The sequence below is a fragment of the Triturus cristatus genome, chromosome 11 (assembly GCF_964204655.1).
Source record: "Triturus cristatus chromosome 11, aTriCri1.1, whole genome shotgun sequence".
Classification (NCBI taxonomy): domain Eukaryota; kingdom Metazoa; phylum Chordata; class Amphibia; order Caudata; family Salamandridae; genus Triturus; species Triturus cristatus.
Genome location: NC_140594.1, coordinates 565,414,479 through 565,435,036, shown reverse-complemented (window position 1 = coordinate 565,435,036; position 20,558 = coordinate 565,414,479). Strand labels below are relative to the sequence as shown.

The 20,558-nt window shown below is 46.6% G+C and overlaps 1 protein-coding gene across 1 annotated transcript in view; it reads right to left on the bottom strand.

The window, feature by feature from the left end:
- Positions 1 to 20,558, bottom strand: part of XRN1 (5'-3' exoribonuclease 1) — a 1,184,094-nt gene that overhangs the window by 722,411 nt on the left and 441,125 nt on the right. The window contains exon 25 of the mRNA XM_085633624.1: positions 16,411 to 16,557. Coding sequence (XP_085489750.1) covers positions 16,411 to 16,557 — 147 coding nt within the window. The remainder of the gene's footprint in view (positions 1 to 16,410; positions 16,558 to 20,558) is intronic.

Genomic DNA, 20,558 nt, shown 5'->3' with positions numbered 1-20,558 from the left:
CCTGTGCAACTTCAGGATCGGGACATGGAAGTACGCGTCCTGCAAGTCGAGCCACACCATCCAGTCTCCTTGCTGCAACGCCTGAAGAACCTGCGCAAGGGTCAGCATCTTGAATTTCTCCTGTTTCAGGTAAAAGTTCAAGATTCTGAGGTCCAGTATCGAACGCAATTTGCCGTCCTTTTTGGGAATTAGAAAATACCGGGAGTAGCATCCCTGACCCCTTTCCTGCTCCGGAACCACCTCTATCGCCCCTTTTTGAAGCAAAGCCAGAACCTCCTTCTGCAGAAGAAGCAGATGGTCCTCTGAGCAGTAACCTTGGCAAGGAGGGTAAGGGGGAGGAAACTCCCGAAAGGGAAGGGCGTACCCAGTCTCCACGAGGTTCAAAACCCAAAGGTCTGTCGTAACAGATTTCCAACCCCGCAGAAAGTAGGACACCCTACCCCCCACAGGTCTTACATGATCCAGGATGGGGGATCTAGGGCTGCTTCCATGAAGCCTCATTGGGAGCAGAGGAGGAGGAAGAAGAAGAGGGGTTGCGTCCAGAACCTCTCCGACCCCTTTGTCTCCCTCTATAGGACCTATAGAGGGGATTCTGCTGTTGTTGCTGCTGCTGCTGAGGCTGTCGGAAGGAGCGAAATGAAGACCTTCCGAAACCCCTAAACTTTTTTAAACCAAATCCTTTAGCAGGAGCTTGCAGACCCAAAGATTTAGCTGTTACCCTGCTGTCCTTAAATCTTTGTAGGGCGGAGTCAGCCTTTTCTCCAAACAATTTCTGTCCATCAAACGGCAAATCCACCAATGTGGCCTGAACGTCCGTGGTGAAGCCAGATGAACGGAGCCATGCCTGCCTTCTTGTGGCTATAGACGAGCCCATTATTCTCGCCACTGAATCTGCTGTATCAAGCCCCGATTGAATCACTGGTCTAGCAGCAGCTTGAGTATCTGCGACCACCTCCATGAAGGACGCCTTATCACCCTCAGGCAGCTTAGGGGCTAAAGACTTCATTGAGTCCATTAAGGCATGCACATAACGACCCAGCAAGCACGTGGCATTGGTAGACTTAAGTGCCATACTTCCTGAAGAAAAAGATTTCTTAGCCGCCTGGTCACCCTTTTTGGACTCCCTGTCCGCAGGAGACTGAGGGAACGCTCCCGAAGCATGCTTAGAGCAGGACGCCTGCACAACCAGGCTCTCTGGAGACGGGTGCGTAGAAAGAAAATCTGGATCCCCAGGTGCCACCCTGTATCTTCTCTCCACCTGCCTGGAAACCGCAGGAGAAGAAAGTGGTTTTCGCCATACCTCCAAAACAGGCTCCAAATTAGCCTCATTAAATGGCAGTAAAGGCTCAGAAGTCGAAGTAGGTGAATGCAACACCTCTGTCAGCAGATTAGAATTATACTCAGCAGAGGGCAACTGTAAATCCAACAACTCTGCCGCCTTCTTTATAACCATATGATAAGGAATCAATTCCTAAGGTGGAGATGACCTAGAAGAAGTATGCTCCCACTCAGGAGTCGTATCCAGGCCACTAGCCTCTTGTATCCCTCCAAACTCAGAGGACGTGTCCACTTCAACTTCCTCTACCTCCACTCTATACCTTTCCTCATCCAAGGCTCTTTGGGCCTCCCTTCTCGACCGAATCCGTGGAGCCGGCGTCATCGGCGCCGTACACGGCGTCGGTGGAACCAGAGGTGTAGGAGTCGGCGGCGCCAAAGACTGAGTCTGCGGCGCCGATGGAGTCGGCAACGGCGTCGAGGAAGGCTCCGAAGCCTGACGATCCAGCCGGAGTCGCGATGGATCAGACGGCGCTGGAAACTGCCACGAAGGCGCCATCGGCAGAAAAGGCATAAACGGGGCCTGTGCATACTGCTGCGGTACCCCTAGAGCATACGCCATAGGACCCACGGGACCAGTCGGTGCACCGGATGGGAAGGCAGCCCGATTGAAGATTCCATACATGGCATTTAAAAAATGCGAAGAATCAGTACCTGGAGCTGAGAACTGCGGATAAGGAACCGATCCTGTATCCATCTGCGGAGTACCTGGCAACGGCGCCGCAGTGTCCTCTACCGGAGCCGAAGGATCCCCAGGACCTGGAGAAGGCTCCTTCCTTTGTTCCTGCTCATCATCAGAAACAGACGACTCCAGTGGAACCGGAGACGACGCCGGTAAAGGCGCCGGTGACTGCGCCGGAGTCCGCTTCGGCGAAGAAGATCCTTCCAGAGACTTAGGAGTCAGGCATAAGGGCTAGAGAGAGTGATTATCGAGACAAGAACAGCCCGTTGGGGGGAATCCATACCTTCCAACCGCTTAATCTACACGAACTACCAGGGAGGGAGAAGAGACCGCTACTGATGAAGAGGGAACGAAGGGTTTCCAAGGACAACGGATGATTGCGCTCACTCCCAAGTTATGGTATCGGGGAAGGGCACTAAGCACTCTGCACTGTTGGGGTGGCGGGTAGTTGTAAGTCCATCAAGCAGGGAGGAGGGTGGGGGGGGGGGGGGGGCGGGATTGTTATTACAGTATTGGATGTTATTGACTATTATTTTTTTAGGGCACTGGCTACAAACTGGTTTGTATGTGTTGGTTACAGGAAGTGCTTACGATCTAAATCCCTGACTGCACGCTTTAACTATGACAGGAATGATTGTTCAGGATCACTCAAAGACTGAGTCACCAACGTCCTTCGTGTCCCCCATTGCTCCTCTGTCATTGGTTGCATGGAATGTCCGTGGGCTAGGGGACAAGATTAAAAGAGGTCTAGTTTTACAGTATCTGAAACGATGTGCGCCAGCGGTAGCCCTCCTCCAAGAAACACACTTAACGGGACTGGCCTGTAGAGTGCTGGACCGGTGGGGTTTTAAAATTATTTTACACTCAGAGTTTTCCGCCGGATCGCGAGGAGTGGGTATCTTCGTGAGAAAGCAGTTCCCACTGATAATTGACCAAACATGGACAGATGACCAGGGCCGCTTCGCGGCTATGTCATGTCAGTGGGAGGGGAGGTCTTTTAATGTGGTGTCGATATATATCCCTCCAGCGCTCCACGCAGTGGCCCTCCCGGCATTCAGTACTTTTCTGCTGGCCCTCTCAGAGGGGGAAATGATAATTGGGGGGGACCTTAATGCCGCAATCAACGGGACTCTTGATCGACACGCCCCTAAACCTCAGACTACTGGAATATCCCGCATGAAGAGTTTCCTAGAAGCCCTTGGTCTCATGGATGCCTGGAGATGTCGTCACCAAACGACACGCCAGTTCACTTATCAATCGGGAGTACATAATAGCCTCTCAAGGATAGATTTCTGAACGTCAGCGGACATCTTACAGAATGTAGTGGACATAGAGATCAGGCCAAAAGGGATATCAGATCACTACCCAGTGCTACTAACATACACGTGCCATCACAAGATTAGACGACGCATTTACCCCATATACCCAGGCTATTTGCACAATCCCAAAATCCTCAAAGACCTCCGCACTACAACACAGCCCTATTTTAAAGAAAATATAACATCGGTCCCTTCTTCAACCATCCTCTGGGAGGCCTATAAAACTGTTATTCGTGGGCATGCCATCACATCCATAGTAGGTCATAAACTCGAAAAGCAGCAGGAGTTACTAGACATAGAATCGCGACTACATCAGGCTGAAGACCATCATACACAAACCCAGACGTTAGAATCGTCCCAATCCCTACGTATTAAGCAGCAAGAATACAGAGACTACTTAACAGAGATGACAAAGTCCAGGTTGAAGGCTACAAAACATAAGATATATGAAATTGGGGATAAGGCGGGTAAACTTCTGGCCTGGCTCGACAAAAAAGAGCGAGCAAGGAACTGGATAGCACAGATAAAAACTCAAGAAAGAGTAACGGTCTCTGATCCTAAAGAAATTGTAAATGGTCTCGCCAAGTATTTCACCCAGGTCTATGCGTCTTCGTCAACTAATACGGTTGAGGAGGCACAGGCTTATCTTAAAGACATCAAAATGCCCACGTTAACGCCAGAGGCGACCCACATGCTTGAAGCTGACCTCACGACGGAAGAATTGCAATTAGCAATCGGGTCTCTGCGATCAGGGAAAGCGATAAGACCTAACTGCATACCCATCGAACACTATAAAAGGATGGCGGGCAAACCATTGTGGCGATTCCCAAACCCGGGAAACCTCCTGAGGAATGCACCTCATATCGCCCAATCTCATTGCTTAATGCTGAAGCTAAACTTTTGGCAACTAGATTAACCCCGCACTTGACAGCCCTAATACACCCAGATCAATCAGGATTTATGCCTGGTCGCAACACGGCTCTTAACCTGAGACGCCTTCATGGGGTGATGGCCCGTATACCATATAACCAAGAACCAGCTGTTATTCTTTCATTGGACGCCCGCATGGCGTTTGATATGGTGGAGTGGCCCTTCCTCTTTGAGGTCCTTAGACATCTAGGCTTCGGCCCTAAATTCTGCGCATGGGTGCACCTGCTATATTCAAAACCTTTGGCACATGTCACAGCAAATGGTCACATGTCGGAGGACTTCCCGCTGGGATGCGGAACTCGCCAGGGCTGTCCCCTATCCTCCTTACTGTTCGCCCTTGTCTTAGAATCACTGGCGGCGTTGATTAGATGGGAACCGACCATCCGGGGACTCAAATGGGCGGCGGGATGGGAGGACCGCATCTCCTTATATGCAGATGACGTTTTGTTATACCTGGCCTCCCCCAGACGTTCCATTCTAGTGCTACTGAATGTCTGTGAAAATGATGGGCGAGTATCTGGCTATACTATTAATTGGTCCAAATCGGTCCTATTTGTACTTTCTGGTCCGCCACCACAACTTCATAAAGACTGCGATCTCCTAATCACAACGGAGTGCTTCAAGTACTTGGGTATCTATGTGACACCTAGGCCCGAAGAAGTCATTAAAAAAAATCTTATACCCCCCCCTGGAACGTCTAAAACGGGATACAACGCACTGGCACACTTTGCCTTTGACGCTGCTTGGAAAAGCAGCGCTCTTTAAAATGAAGGCGCTCCCACGGTTTCTCTATGCCTTAGAAAACTCCATTTCCGGTGCCTACGAGCTATTTTAAGACAATAGCTACGGAGGTCTCTAGTTTTCATGGGGAAACAAACCAGCGTGTATTGCAATGGAAAAACTGGTTAAAGGCTGGTATGATGGAGGTATAGCACTCCCAAACATACCATTGTATTACTGGGCAGCACAGTTCAAAATAATCAATGGATTCACGCCCCACAAACAGACCCTGCTTTCCAAGCGGACAGATATGGGTTGGGAGACGGAGGCGTCATGGCGGCCTTATACAAGAAAAAACGATCTAACTCACTAATTGGGCCAACGGCACATACAGTTGGCATATGGAATTCGGCACATAAAAAACTGGGATGGCAGGGGGTTATTACACAACTTGCTCCACTCTGGGACACACAGCGGCTAGGGCGACTTAGAAATAGTAAGGGATTTAATAGTTGGGACGCAATAGGCATTTCCACGGTGGGCGACTCATGGATTAAGGGCGGAGTGATCACGTTCAAACGCCTACAGAACAATACAAACTTGCACCATCTGAACAATTCAGGTACATGCAGATCAAACATGCACTACAGGCGGCTATACCACCAGACACCGCATTGCCGGAGGCTTCTTCCCTAGAGGATAGGCTACTGACTGACTATATGCCAAAAAAGGCCACCTCTTTTACTTACCGTAAATGAATTAATAACCTACCTGACCAAACGCAGTCATTGAAGGACAAATGGTCCTCGGACCTTGGGGATCTCGACGAGAGACTGGCAGATGGCACTATCGTCACCACGGGAAGTTGAAATACCCTCGAGATTAAGGTTAGTACAACTAAAGATATTACACCGTATATGTTACACTAGGTTAACCCTACACAAAATAGGGAATGCCTCCCATCCGTATTGCCTGCGGGAGTGTGGGGAGGAGGGTACGTTTTATCACACTATATGGCAATGTCCGAAGATCATGCCATACTGGGTAGCAGTGATGAGAACTATATCACAGACAGAGGAGGTGTCGGTGGTGCCGGAGTCTAAAAGATGTTTTTTAAACATATAGGAAGCCACTGATTTGAATCATCCGGCACAGGACTGGGCAACTTTGGGAATGATGGTCGCTAAGCGCAATATAGCTAGATTGTGGGGCTCCGGATACTCGCCAACGCTCAATGAATGGTGTATAGACATGGACGGAGCCATGGTAGCAGAAAAAGCTGCATATATCAACCGAGGCTGTCCTCAGAAATGGGGAAAAGCGTGGGGAGCCTCAAACAAATACAGGGGCTATATCTGTGATCCACCTGAGTTACCGAGTGAAGAGATTTCGGATTGAAACGGGGAGAGGATGCAACGGAATGTGTGGGTTCATAGCTGTGATCCATCATGTAATATTTGTAACAGCCATGAGCACCATGTATTAGGAAACTGTACTAACCAACTACAATATGTGTTTAATTTGTATGATTTTACTATGCCCTAACTTTAATAAAAAATAATTTAAAAAAATAATAATAAAGAAATTTGAACAAAACAAAAAAAGGCAACACTGCACATCTCAAGATTCAGAGTGACAGGCTGCCAAACGAATGCCAGGGCCACATGATAACACCCAAATACACAATGTGTTGGCCTATACGGTCAGCCACATGACAATCTGTATCCACTCTGAATTTAATTAAGTAACAAGGAGATTGACCATGTTGTACACCCTGCTCAATCAAGCGCACCAAGTGTGTAAACAATGGACCATGAAAGAAGAGTGGCAGCAGTAGCCTGAGCAGTGCATGCCCACTGAAGTATTGGTCTGCAGGAGACGGAATGAAAATCTTTTAGTTGGGAGAATGATCAGTCCAAGAGCTGAGAAGAGCAGAGTATGGATCCAGAACAGAGAAAAATAATCGCCTCATCCGTAGTCGCTCATGTGTGTGTCTGTCTGACATTGTGCACCTCCCCTAACAAATTGTGTTTCCTGGAATCTACTCCTAGTGTCAAAAACTACCAAATTTGCATGCTGGCCCCAATCATAAGGGTTTTATCTCTGGCACAATAGTGCCAATGGCATAATAATGGAATTGCCGACTGTTTTGGGCATTCTTGGTCTAGTTGTGGCATCCTAGCAGCCCTGGCAAAATGGTGACCATACCGCTTATAACAAAAGCCATGACGGATATATGGTGGGTATCATAATACAAACGTGCTTGGTGTGATGGTGAGCACCCATGGCCCATGATTGTAATACCTGGGCATTTGAAGCAGAATCTGTCCCTGTTCGGCATTTTTCCACGTGGGTACACAATGAAAATGACAAGCTGTTTGAGGACTGGGCATTTCCTAAAAATGAAAACTGGTATTTTAAAGACAAAAGTATGTTTTTCAGGAAAGAGTTTTTCAAAAGAAATTCTGAGTTTATTTGCCCAACATGGAAAGTGGTATTTGATAGAAAAAAAATGTATTTTCTGAAACTGATATGCTGAAGAAAACAAAAGGATGCAAATCTAAAACACATTTAAAGTTTATAGTTGAATTATAATTCAGGCCGAGTTGGGGACACTTACTGCTGTGGTTATGTTGGTTGTGCCAGAAGGCAAGTGATGATTTAAATGCTACTTCATTAGTAAGACATTTAATATTAATAAACCTTTCCTGGCATTTCTGCTGGTAACCTCACCTCGAACTCTTGGGTGGTCACTACTGATAATCCTGCTTAGGATGGTCATAATGTACTGTTAACAAATATCATCACTATTTTACAGTGATAAAATATGCCAGTAGCTCTGGAAGACTTACTTTGAGCAGAAGTAGTTCTCACTATAGAAAGGGTTAGTGATCCCTGCATTAACAGGACAGCAGTATCACTGACTTCCAACATCATGCTCATAATGAATAAGCCAATTCCACTGTGGAGTGGCTATAATATGCATGACATAAGCTCAAATTCATAAAGAATAAGCCATCCGTTGTGGAGTGGCTACAATATGCATGACAAACTCAAATTCCTCAAATCACAGAGAGAAAGCGGACACTATGTTTTTTTTAAAACATACTTTGATTTTCCATTTATATCTGTTATAGTCAAACATGTTTAGTTATCTGTACATTGTTTCCAATCCATTTAACACTGCATGTAACATAGCCATAAACATTGTTGTGTCCAGCTGCTTATCATTGCCATAGATATTCGTCTTATCTATGAATTTAGGCTGTGACATAATTATACAGATACCAATAATAGATAAACTAACTATTCACCCCGCCCTCCTCCCACAATGCTCTGGCATTCTTATCCACATCAAAATATTTGTTACATCCTATTACTGGTTGCATATTTCCTTAAACAGTCTTGGGCGTCTTGTGTGAACGACTAGTGCTTCTTAACATATTGCACTATCGCAGCGTGCAACATATATAGATGGTTTGGCCCTCCGGTTTCTCCTATAAAGTTCTTGTGGTCCATTAAAATCTCCCCATTGAATAGTGCCCCCACCGTCCCCACACCTGCATCTAACCAGGCCCTGATTTTATGCTTCATAAGTTTAGCGCTCAGTTGTGGGATCACCAGCAATGGAATGTTGCCTGCATATGGGGTACAACTGGATGTATATTGCAGTACTTTTCTCCAGCATATCAATGCCGTATTTAATGTAGGCGGTACGTTCGGAGGAGTTTTACATTGCGGTAATAATAGTGTGTGTAGCAGTCCCTGTTCAATGTTTTGTATAGTGTATCCAATCTCTTGCAGGTTGCGCCCTACAGTCCAGTAGGACAGCCATTGCAGTTGGCTCGCATAATAGTAAGCTCGAAAATCTGGCATCCCCAGGCCTCCTCTGCTTGTCTCTATTTGTAATTTCTTAAGACTTACTCATCGGCGGCCCACCCCCCAAATGAGAACCGATAATTCAGTATCCAGCGTGTCAAAAGTGATTGGGGGTATTTTAATCGGTAAATTAGTGAAGTAGTAGAGGATTGGGGGGGGGGGGGGGGGGGGGGGGGGGGGGGGGGACGGGTAAGAGTACCACCTTCTTGGACACTGCCACTCGGCCCATCGCCGAGAGGAGTAGCGTAGTCCAAAAAGCAACCTTTCAGCGCACTCCCCTGATGGAGATTACCTTCCAGCAAGTCCATGTGGGATCGATATATGTGATTGCCCAGATATTTAAACGTGTGCTGCGCCACCGGTAGGAAATGCAGCCCAAAGTTGATCCTCTCAGGGCGAGAATGATCTTGGAAGAAGGCGGCGTTCGATTTTGATTCATTAATGGCTAAGCCGGATATCTGTTCAAACCATGCAAAGATTCCTGGGACTGGGTCTAGCCCTCTCAGGTGATCCTACACGTAGATAATTATGTCATTCGCATAAGCAGATATCAGATGCGTGGAAGTGCCCATCGGTATCCCACACTGGACCGCCTCCTGACGTAACCGAATCGCCAGTGGTTCCAGTGCCAGTACAAACAATAGTGGGGACAGCCCTGACGTGTGCCCCTGTACACCTGGTATTCTCGTGAGATGCGTTTACCTGTCCAGGCTATCGCCGGCGGGACTTCGTATAATAGGCGTATCCATCGGAGATAGTCGGGGGGGAAAACTTTGATAGCCTTGAACATGTAATTCCATGACAGCGTATCAAATGCCTGTCGCAGGTCATGTGCAATACAACTGGCATTTGTGTATTGTTCTAGGTTGTTTGCCATTATATGGTGTAGCCTCCTTATATTTAATGACGTGCTGCATGCTGGTATGAATCTGCATTGGTCAATGTGTATTAACTTGTTTAATTATGGATGCAGTATATTTGCCAAAATTTTACTTAAAATTTTATATTCCATCGACAATAGTGATAACAGGCGATACCCCAATATGTCAGTCATTTCCCTCTCTGGTTTTGGTAGTGATACTACTAACGCTTGCGCAGTAGTGCAGGGGAGGTGGCCTAATTCTAGCGGCATGTTATAAAACGCTTCCAATTGGGGAAGTAAGGCCTGCGAGTAAGTAGCAAAAAATTCCACCGGCAATCCATCCACGCCCAGTGCTTTGTTACGTGGGAAGCCATTAATAGCGGATTTTATTTCCGCCCTAGTGATGGGAACTGCCAGAGTGTCTTGCATGCCTGGAGGGGTCTGTAGATAAGGTAGATTTGTTAGGAATCTATCTATTAATGTGGTGTCCAGTGGGGGTGGTATGCTATAGAGTGTTTCATAATATGTACTGAAGGCATTGTTAATATGTTGCGTACACACCATGTTTCCCTCAGGCGTGACAATTTGACTGATGACAGAGGTCGGTGGGTCTTCTCTCAATATTTTGGCTAGCAGGTGCCTGGATTTATCTGCTACAGTAAGTTTCATCTGAGTAAAGGCCTTGTAATCTATTACCCTGAGGGTTTCCAATAGCTCGGCATGTTGGATATGTGCCTCTTGCAATGGAGCCAGTTTAGTGGGATCGTTCGCCGCCTTTTGTTCCAGCCCTTTCATATTATTCTCTACTGCCTTCAGGTTCTTATGTACCTCCTGTCAAGCTCCCACTGTGGCGCTAAGCGCAGTTCCCGGATTACTGCCTTGAGTGCGTTCCATTCAACTAAAAGATTGAGGATGCAGTGTTACCGTTTTCTGAAAGATAGTGTGTATGTGTAGTTGATAGGGTGGTACGGAACACAGTGTCTTATAGTAGCTGGGGCCAAAGCTTCCATGTAGGTACTGGGTGGGTATTCTACCCCAGGTAAGTGAAATATCTAGAGGATTATGATCTGAGAATGTTTTTGCTAAATACGTGGTGTGCGTCAGCTGGTCGTCTATGGAAAGGGAGCACATGATTCTATCTATTTTGGTATGTAATTGGTGTACCGGGGAATAGAAAAGAGTATTCTTTGTTTAACAAATTCTTCATCCTCCACACATCACATAAGGACCAACCATCCACCCAAATACTCAGGGCCTCTGTTTGACTGCTCCTACTCCATGGAGGGGTGGGTGTGAGCGGTATAGTCCAATGTCCATAACCGCGTAGCAATCGCCCCCTATGATCCACGGGTATGCCTCCCAACCTACCAGTATCATATTTAGTCCCAGAAAGTATTTCTTCTGTTCAAAATTTGGAAAATATAAGTTCCAACACGACTTGTGTACCATCTAGTGTCCTACGTAAAATATGTACCTACCCTGTGCATTTATCCTCTTATCTAGCACTTCAAACGGACTCCATGTCTGATCCAGTTTGTTACACCCCGGCAAATGCCAAGTAATTAGTAGAGAATATCTGACCCTTTTATTTCTTCCGCATTTTTGCGGCTTCTGGATACATTTAGTGAAGACTCCAGCAAAAATACTATCTGCGCAATGCGCCTAATTATTTGCGCATGCACCATATTCCCTTTCTGCAGTGACCCTAGACCCCGAACATTCCATGTAATCAAGTTATATGTGTCGAGCTTGTGCACTGCATGACAACTGTGGTGTGTGTGTATCTGGATCAAGGGATAATAAACGCAGCATAGGATATAGTAGCTGCTGTTTGCCAGAACCCCTAAACTCCCAATGTAACACTAATACAAGGCCCGCCTTGTGAACTAGGCTGGGCTAAACCAAAAATACAACATATTGAACTTTGCTGTATTGAACTGTTGTATTCGCAAATAGGGGGATGTCTCTTACGCTGACCATGAGATAATATCCACACTCATTAGCTCAGCCTAGCCCGGGCTGATACAATTAACATTACTATGCCATTATATTCATACAAGAGAAAAGGATATGTATGTCCATGAACCATCGTGCCGACACCATCGTACTGAGCGGTCACATGGGCGCGCAGGCAGCCAGTTCTGTATTTCAGTAACCCAGTAGATCGTCTGCAGTTTGAGGTGTCACTGTGGGAAATAATGTTAGGCTGCTCTCTGAGTCGGATCTCACAGTACTGCTCTCTGAAGATTCCGAGTGCATTCGGAAGGTGCTGTCTCTGAATGTGGTTATGGTCGCCAGGGCCACAGCTTTGCTCCGTTGTACCTGGTCCTGTGTAGGGCAGAGAATTAGCAGGTTATTGGTAGTCTTCACGTTGCGGCGTGATCGCCAACCCTGCAGCCGTTGGGGGCTGCTTGGCAGTCCCTGGGGGGCATCACCAGACAGCAAGTTCGGGTCCATGACCTCGATCCACTCCTCTACATCTTCTAGACTTTCAAAGAAATACGTTTTTTGTTCGTGGATTATTTTCAAACAGGCAGGATATAATAGCGCATATTTTAAGTTCAGGTCTCATAATTTCTTTTCAACGGCCTGAAAGGAGGCTCTATGGCGTTGGACCATGAGGGTATAGTCAGAGTATAGCGATATCTGACAATTTTCAAAACGGATCTGGGGTTGCTTCCTTGCCTTCTGATGTAGGATATCGCGGTCCCTGTAGTTTAGGATCCTGACTATCAGTGGTCTTGGCGGTGCACCCAGCTTCAGTTTTCCAGTGGGGATCCTGTGGGCTCTTTCAATACAGAAGAAGTCCAATAATCCATTAGGGGCTACATGTTTTCGGAACCACTGTTCCATAAAGGTGGCGGCGCTCCGGGACCCCAATATTGCACACATTGTTCCGTCTAGCTCTGCCCTTTGCATCTTCAACTCTGTCTAGGAGGCCAGCAACTTGCCTCTGTAGTGTCTGAATTTGTGACGCGTGTTATTTGTGTTGAGGTAGGATTTCTTCCAGAGCCAAGCTGTTATCCTTCACCGTGCCCTCCAGTGTAGTATGATTAGCCTTGGGCAGAGTGAAGCCGGTGGTGAGCATGCCAATTTGCTGCTCTATCGCTCTTCTGGACTCCCTGACCTCGCTCAATATTAGATCCAATTTTTTCGGGGTTCCCATAGCATTCGTGGGTGGTATACACTTGAGCAATGGTGGTTGCGTGTTGAGGTCCTGATCTTCTGTAGTAAGGTACCCACAGTTCCCCAGTGTGGCAGTGCGGTAGATACGTGTTGACTTACTGAAATATGAGTGGTCACAGCTCAGTCTATTAATTGCGCAGCCCAGCCGGGATGTACTCACTTCTATATAGCTTCTTCTTGTCGATACTCCAAGGACCAGGGAGTCAGTAGGGGCCCCCCCGCCGGACCTCGTAACAGGCAGCATTTAAAGCATTCACAGCGTTGGGTTCCAACTGTGGTGTTCACATTTATCTGCACATCTGAACATTGTCCCCACTCGTTGTGCTGGTTTCGTTTGCGCAAATACTGGTCAGTCATTCAACGCCCCATTCTATGGCGTGTGCCTTCCGACATGGGCCATTTAGCATTGTAGGCAATCTGGCAGCTCAGGTACAATGCGGAGGAATTCTGCGAGATCAAAGCTCACCCAGTGGCTGATCCCATCCAACCAGCCTTTGCACTCATCAGGTACATTAATGTCCCGCACAGATGAGACCAGTTTCAGTACGAACCAAGGGAACCATCAACAGAGCAGTACAATCCCTCCCAGGGATACTTCATCCCAAACTAGTCCGCCTGGACGCTTCGTATACTTCAAGCATGGAGGAGCAGGGGAGGTGGGGAACCAGACAGGGTGTGTGGGGGAAAGGCAGACTATGCACCTCTGACTGCCTCACCCGATGTGTCGCCCAGTGTGCGTGCCGATAGGATTAACTCCTCCTATAAATCCGGCACGAGCGCGGACACCCCCAGGCTGATCGGTAGGTCCGCAACTGTCTCCGTGCCACTCAGGCCGAGCGTTGCCGGTGGACGGCTCAGGGGCCCTCCTCAGCCCACAGTTGCATTTCAGCTACATCCTCATCAGCCCATGGGGAGTGGGGAACCGGCCCATTCTTCTAACCGGACAGCGTACTAGACCGCTCGCACGGGCGAGTCCGAACTCCTCTACATATGGGCGGCACTATTGGAGCTCAGGACGTTTCACGTACCGCTGGTCTTTCGCACGGTGAGTCTGGGGACAGCAGGGCTTCTCAAAGGGGTAGGCACACTTCTTGGCTGTTTTTCCAGGAATGTAGCGTCGGTCTCTCCGCAATGCGCAGCTCCCAGCCTCACTCGTTCCACCGCAGGCAGTCGTCACATAGGCCTCATTTCTGTTTCCACCTAGTGCGACATTGATGGCGGTCTCACGGTTCCCGGGTGGGTAGCCTGTGACCATCACACCGGTTCGGTTCGTCGGATGGAGCTCGATGGACGCGGCACTCTGCAATTATGAAGGATCTGTATGCCTGGGCTCCGGAGCTTCTCTATGCTGCGTCCGCCATGATCGGCGTTTAGCCACGCCCCCCAAAGTGGACACTAGTTATTGTGAATTTCATTCCAATGGTGAAGCAGACTCAACTCTCCTAGGCATTCATTTATGCAGCTTAAGGATCTAGACAAAGGGCAGAAAATTATACTGTTGCCAAAAGTGACCACAATCATCTTCTAAACCACATAAAAACTGGTTCCCTATCCTGGGCTTGAGCCTAACTAAGCTCAGACCACAAACCAGCTCTCTGATATAACACTCGTACTGTGAAGACAAGCCACAAATACTAATTAAACCAACTCACTATCCTCTAGAGTGCCCAATGGCTCCTTTCTAGCCACTACTATATTCAACGTTGCATTCATTCGGACTTCAAACTTCCAAAATACAAAGAAATAACACTAACACAGGGGTCTACATCACGCCCTGGTGCATACCCTCTCCTACCAACCGCTATTTTAGTTGCTCTCTAACTGTCCAAAACAAACAGTCCCTGATCGACAGGAAGAAATAAGTACTCCTAAGCGTGCCTTCTGTTCCCTCTCTTTGAAGCAAGTTGATCCCTTGGATTAACCATGTAAGCAGCTGTCTTTTCTCCAACAAATCCTTGGATGCAATTTTCAATTCCCAGACAGGTTTTGCAACTATGGAAGAGTATTGATTGCCCACATACCCTGCTGCTGCCTTGAATTTCTACCAGCACACCGCGATTTCCTCAGGCAAATGTTCCAAATTTTTTTTATTAAAACCTGCAGAAATGCATTAACATTTTGTCTTACCACCCATGATACAAGGGAACTTGCTCACTTTGGTAAATGTATAAACATTATCAATAATAAAATAAAGATCTTAAAATGCCAAATAGCATTAGAAGTCAGGAACGTTCATATTAACGCAAAACAGAATATCATAACTGACGACTATCGGGAAACAAATAAACTTCTCATTGATTTTTTATTTATATTCAAGCCTTGTTTCTAATCAAGCTAAATTTGATCCTTTTTAGCAATATTTATATTGTTTTAATAATGACAAAAACCAGATTTATTTTGTGAAATGAATGTGTTGTAACGGGTTAAAATAATTGAATCAAAGTATAATTCATTCAGTCCCAGGCCAATCAAATCACAAACCACAACTTCATTCCTACTAGCGTCAAACCATCAAGCAACCGCATATCCAAATCGAAGCAGCCAGGCAATTATAAAACCTCCATCCCTGAGCACGCCTAATCAACCTTCAAGAATTGCCATTGATTGCTTGTCAGTTGCCTCTCAAATGTAAAACTCCAATAAGTGACTACACCACTCCCATCCAGGCTACCTAAAAAGGTTGCCCACAGATAGCAACATACTGTTGTGCTGCTGATTGTGCCAAAACTTCGCAGGCAAACAAATGGCACATACAGTTTTCAATATGCAAGTTCCAAAATTGCTTAACTATGATAACTGGGCCAAACTTCATTAATTCCAGATGAGGCCGAAATGTAACTCTTTCATCTCTCAGCTCAAGAATCTGGGGAGCATCTACACCACTTGTTTGTTCTGTTTAATCCGCTTATTAGCCCTTCTATTCAACCATTCTTCTTGGTGTTACCACCCTAACTTTGCTGTTGCGCTCTATGAAGTGTTCACTGCTTGCATGAAGTGCATTAGAAATGTGCAACACATTAAGACATACAGGACTACAGAGCCTCTAGAGCCTCTGCAGCCTCAGGATACACTTCAGTACCATGGGCACAAACTTCTCTGACGCGTAGATATCAGCATAGTTTGCAGCTACAATCTACGGTCTAGGAGTTTACATTTGATGGTTCCCTGAATCGAAAAGGCCTCCTAGAAAGGTGCATCTTCTACCTCATGTGACAGCTTTGCGAATCATCACAAAAGTACTCCCTACCATCCTACATTAAAGAAGCTATTGAAAATCTTCCTATTACTACACAGAACTATTAATACATTAATCACTTTGACAGTTCGCATGTAGCGCATTTGGCAAATGTCAGAGTTTACAAAATGTAAATATCATATAGTGAACAAGCACAATAATGATCAATAAACAACAGTAGCTGTTTAGTTGCATTCCGTAAAGATAAGTGGCAAAAAAGTAACATTCTATGGGTAGAGAACATCTTTGAAGTATACTGTACCTTTCTAAATACTCGCCAAGTAGGTGCTCTACGGCAGATGAATACAGCCATTCAGTGCCAACCTTTTTGGTGTATCCAGGAACCTCTTCATTTTTCTTATTAAACTTCAAATTCAAGCCCACATTGGCTTTAAATTCTCCATGGGGACTGCATCAAACAAAATATGATTAGACTTCAATCATAATGAGGCAAAAAGAACCGTTGTAGACGCATACTTCATCACTTGTACATGTTTATCTGTGAGCTGCCTAAAAAGGTTAAAGGGAAGGGAGATAGGTAAGGGGCATACTTGCCTCCGGTAACCCTCTTTCTGGTACTCTATCTAGCCGTAGAAGCCTCACCTTTAGAATATCCTCGGTGCCACCAGACTGGATCCGTAAGATTTAAAACAGCACTGTTCCTTAGCACAGGTAGGTAGCACCACGCGCCTTTGCACCACCACTGCGCATTGATGTTAGAGCCCAATAATATTAGGGCTCTAACATCATTATTATACTATGCAGATTCCTAAACTGGACCTTTTTAGATGGAAAGACGACAATTTTACAGAAAGGGGAGACGGTGGGTAGGTGGGAAAGCTAGGGAGCAATCTTCAATCTACCAGAAAGAGCATTACCAAAGTTAAGTAAGGAATATGCTACTTACCAGGATGCATCCGTTTTTGGCATGTAGAGCTGCAGATCTACACACTGTGCATAGAACGCCATCTGGTGTTGGGTCCGGATGTCGCAGTTGTTTTTCTCTTGGAAGTCACGAGGTATGTGACTCCTCCTTCGGATCGTATTGCGCATGGGTTTCGGCTCCATCCTCAGATTGTTTTTCGCCAACAGGGAAATGATGGAGCTTTGTAAGAAACAGGAAAGATGCCCATGTGTGCTGTATCTAAATAAGATAAAACTGAAACAGATAAAGGTAGCCGGGGAGGCGGGTGGGTGTGTGTAGATCTGCAGCTCTACATGCCAAGAACAGATGCATACTGGTAAGTAGCATATTCCGTTCGAGGCATATGAGCTGCAGATTACACACTGTGCATAGATTGTGTAGCAGTACCTCCTCTTAGCGGCGACCACCAGTATCTGTTGCAGTTGTTTGAAACCGTGTTTTGAGGACAGCCTGGCCCACACTAGCTTGTTGCTTAGTTTGCACATCTACACAATAGTGTTTAGTGAAAGTGTGCGGTGTAGACCATGTAGCTGCTTTGCAGATATCATCTAAGGGGATGTTCCCTAAAAATGCCATGGAAGCCAGTATCTTACGTGTAGAGTGGGCTTTAGGGAACGGATAGCGTACGTTTTGCTTTGTGGTAGCAAATCTGTATGCATTTAACAATCCACCTAGCTATACCAGATTTGGAGATGGGGTTGCCTTTGTATGGTGGTGAGAAAGACACGAATAACTGTTTGGTCTTGCGAAAAGGTTGTGTTCTCTCGATGTAGTAGAGTAAAGCTCTTTTGACGTCTAGGGTGTGCAGAGCTCTTTCTGCAATGGTTTGTGGCGGAGAGAAGAATACGGGCAGTTCCACAGATTGATTGAGGTGGAAGGGAGAAATGACTTTAGGAAGGAATTTTGGATTAGTGCGGAGAACAACCTTATTATGATGCATTTGCAGAAAAGGTTCTTGAATGGTGAGTGCTTGTATCTCACTGACCCTTCTGAGGGAAGTAATGGCTACAAGGAAAGCTGTTTTCCATGTTAAAAATTGCAGCTCGCATTTATGTAGAGGTTCGAATGGTGGTCCCATTAGTCTTGTGAGAACGATGTTTAGGTTCCACACCGGTGAGGGTTTCACTCTAGGGAGAATTATTCTTTTGAGGCCTTCCATGAAGGCCTTTACGGCAGGTATTCTGAAGAGGGATAGATGCTGTCTATTTTGTAGATACGCTGCAACGGCAGCAAGGTGTAGTCTAATAGACGTGTAGGCTAGGTTGCATCTTTGCAGATGTAGTAAGTAGCCTATGATGTGTTGGATAGACACATCCAAGGGATTGATATTATTGTTGTGACAATAAATCACGAATCGTTTCCACTTGGCTGCGTAGCAAGCTCTAGTGGTAGGTCGTCTAGCTTCTTTAATGACGTTCATACAGTCAGGGGGAAGATTAAGGTAGCCAAATTCTAGGATTTCAGGAGCTAGATCGCAAGGTTGAGCTGAGTCCGGGTGTCTGATCTCTCCATGGTTCTGGGTTAAGAGGCGTGGAGAGAGGTGTAATTTTTGGTGCGGAACTACGGAGAGTTCCAGCAATGTGGTGTACCACGGTTGTCTGGCCCAAGTTGGGGCAACTAGGATTAGAGTTAGGGAGTGTCGCTGTAGTTTGCAAACCACTCATGGAATGAGTGGGAGAGGCGGAAAAGCGTACGCAAATTTGCCTGACCAGTTCATCCATATCGCATTGCCTTTGGACAATGGGTGTGGATATCTGGCGGCGAAGCTTGGGCATTTGGCGTTTTCGTGGGTGGCGAAGAGGTCTTTTTGTGGTTGCCCCCACGTTTCAAAGAATGATTGAAGAACTTGTGGATGAAGTTCCCACTCGTGGATTTGTTGAGTTTGATTGCTGAACAGGTCTGCAATGGTGTTTTGGACTCCTGGAACATGTTGCGCTAGGAGAAAAATGTTTTGAGGTATGGCCCAACTCCATACGGTCCGTGCAAGCTGAGAGAGCTGCAGAGTGTGTGCCACCCTGTTTTTGGATGTAGTACATTGCTGTCATGTTGTCTGTGCGGACTAAAACAGCCTTGCCTGAGACGTGTGTTTGAAAGGCTTTCAGGGCTAGAAATATGGCCAGTAACTCCAGATGGTTGATGTGGAGTAACTTTTGTTGAGGTGTCCACCTGCCCTGCATGGTGTGATGTAGTAGATGAGCTCCTCAGCCGGAGAGCGATGCGTCCGCTGTTAGAACTATTTGAGGAACCGGCTCTAGGAACGGTCGCACTTTGGAAAGGTTTTTGGAGGTCCACCACTGCAGAGAGCGATGGGCACGACCGTCTACCAACACCAGATCTGTTAGCTGACCTTGAGCTTGGTTCCATTGGCGTGCTAGGCACTCTTGGATAGGACGCATCTGGAGTCTTGCATGAGGTACTATGAATATGCAAGAGGCCATCATCCCCATAAGTTGCATAAACACTCGGGCTGGAAGTGAGTGATGAGGTTGAAATTTGGCACGAAGAGCTTGTATGCTTGCTATTCGGGCTGGGGTAGGCTAACGCTTTTGAGGTGTGTATGGTTGCACCGAGGTATTGTTGTACGTGGGAGGGATGCAGATGGGACTTGGCGTAGTTTACTGTGAAGCCCAGGTCGTGAAGTAGTTGGATCGTGGCATGAGTGTGTTGTACACACTGGTTGTACGAGCTGGCTTTTATAAGCCAGTCGTCTAGATATGGGAAGACGTGGATGTGTTGTCTTCTCAGGTGGGCTGCCACTACTGCTAGGCACTTGGTAAACACTCTTGGGACTGTGGTGACTCCGAAGGGGAGTACTTTGAATTGGTAGTGGTGACCGTCCACTACGAATCTGAGAAACTTCCTGTGAGCGGTGTGAACGGGAATGTGGAAATAGGCGTCCTTGAGGTCTATGGTGGTTAGGAAGTCGTTTTGGGTGAGCAGAGGTAGCACCTGCTGGAGTGTGACCATGTGAAAATGGTCTGAGTGTATGTAGTGGTTTAGGGGTGTGAGGTCCAGAATGTGCCTGAGAGAGCCGTCCTTTTTTGGTATGAGAAAATATAGGGAGTGAACTCCCTTGTTTTGTTGGTGGGCAGGAACTAGTTCTATTGCATCTTTTTGTAGGAGCGAGATTACCTCCTGCTTTAGAAGTGACAAATGTTCCTGTGACATTGGGCACTGTTTGGGTGGAATGGTTGGGGGGGGGGGGGGGGGGGTAGATGTTAGCTATAGGCAGTAGCCTGATTGGATTATTTGTTGTACCTGTAGGAAGGTGAACATCTGACTATGGTTACCCCCAACTTTTGGCCTAGTGTCTAGCTGGTTTTTCGACTTAGTTGGCCTGAGATCCTGCCATTCAGGGTCTCAGGCTGTCTGCTCGCTCTTTAAAATGGACTCCATGTACCCTAGGTACATACCCAATCGGTAAGGATCACCTTATTGGACCCTGTACAGTGTACCCTAGGTACCCAGGGCATAGGTGTACCCTA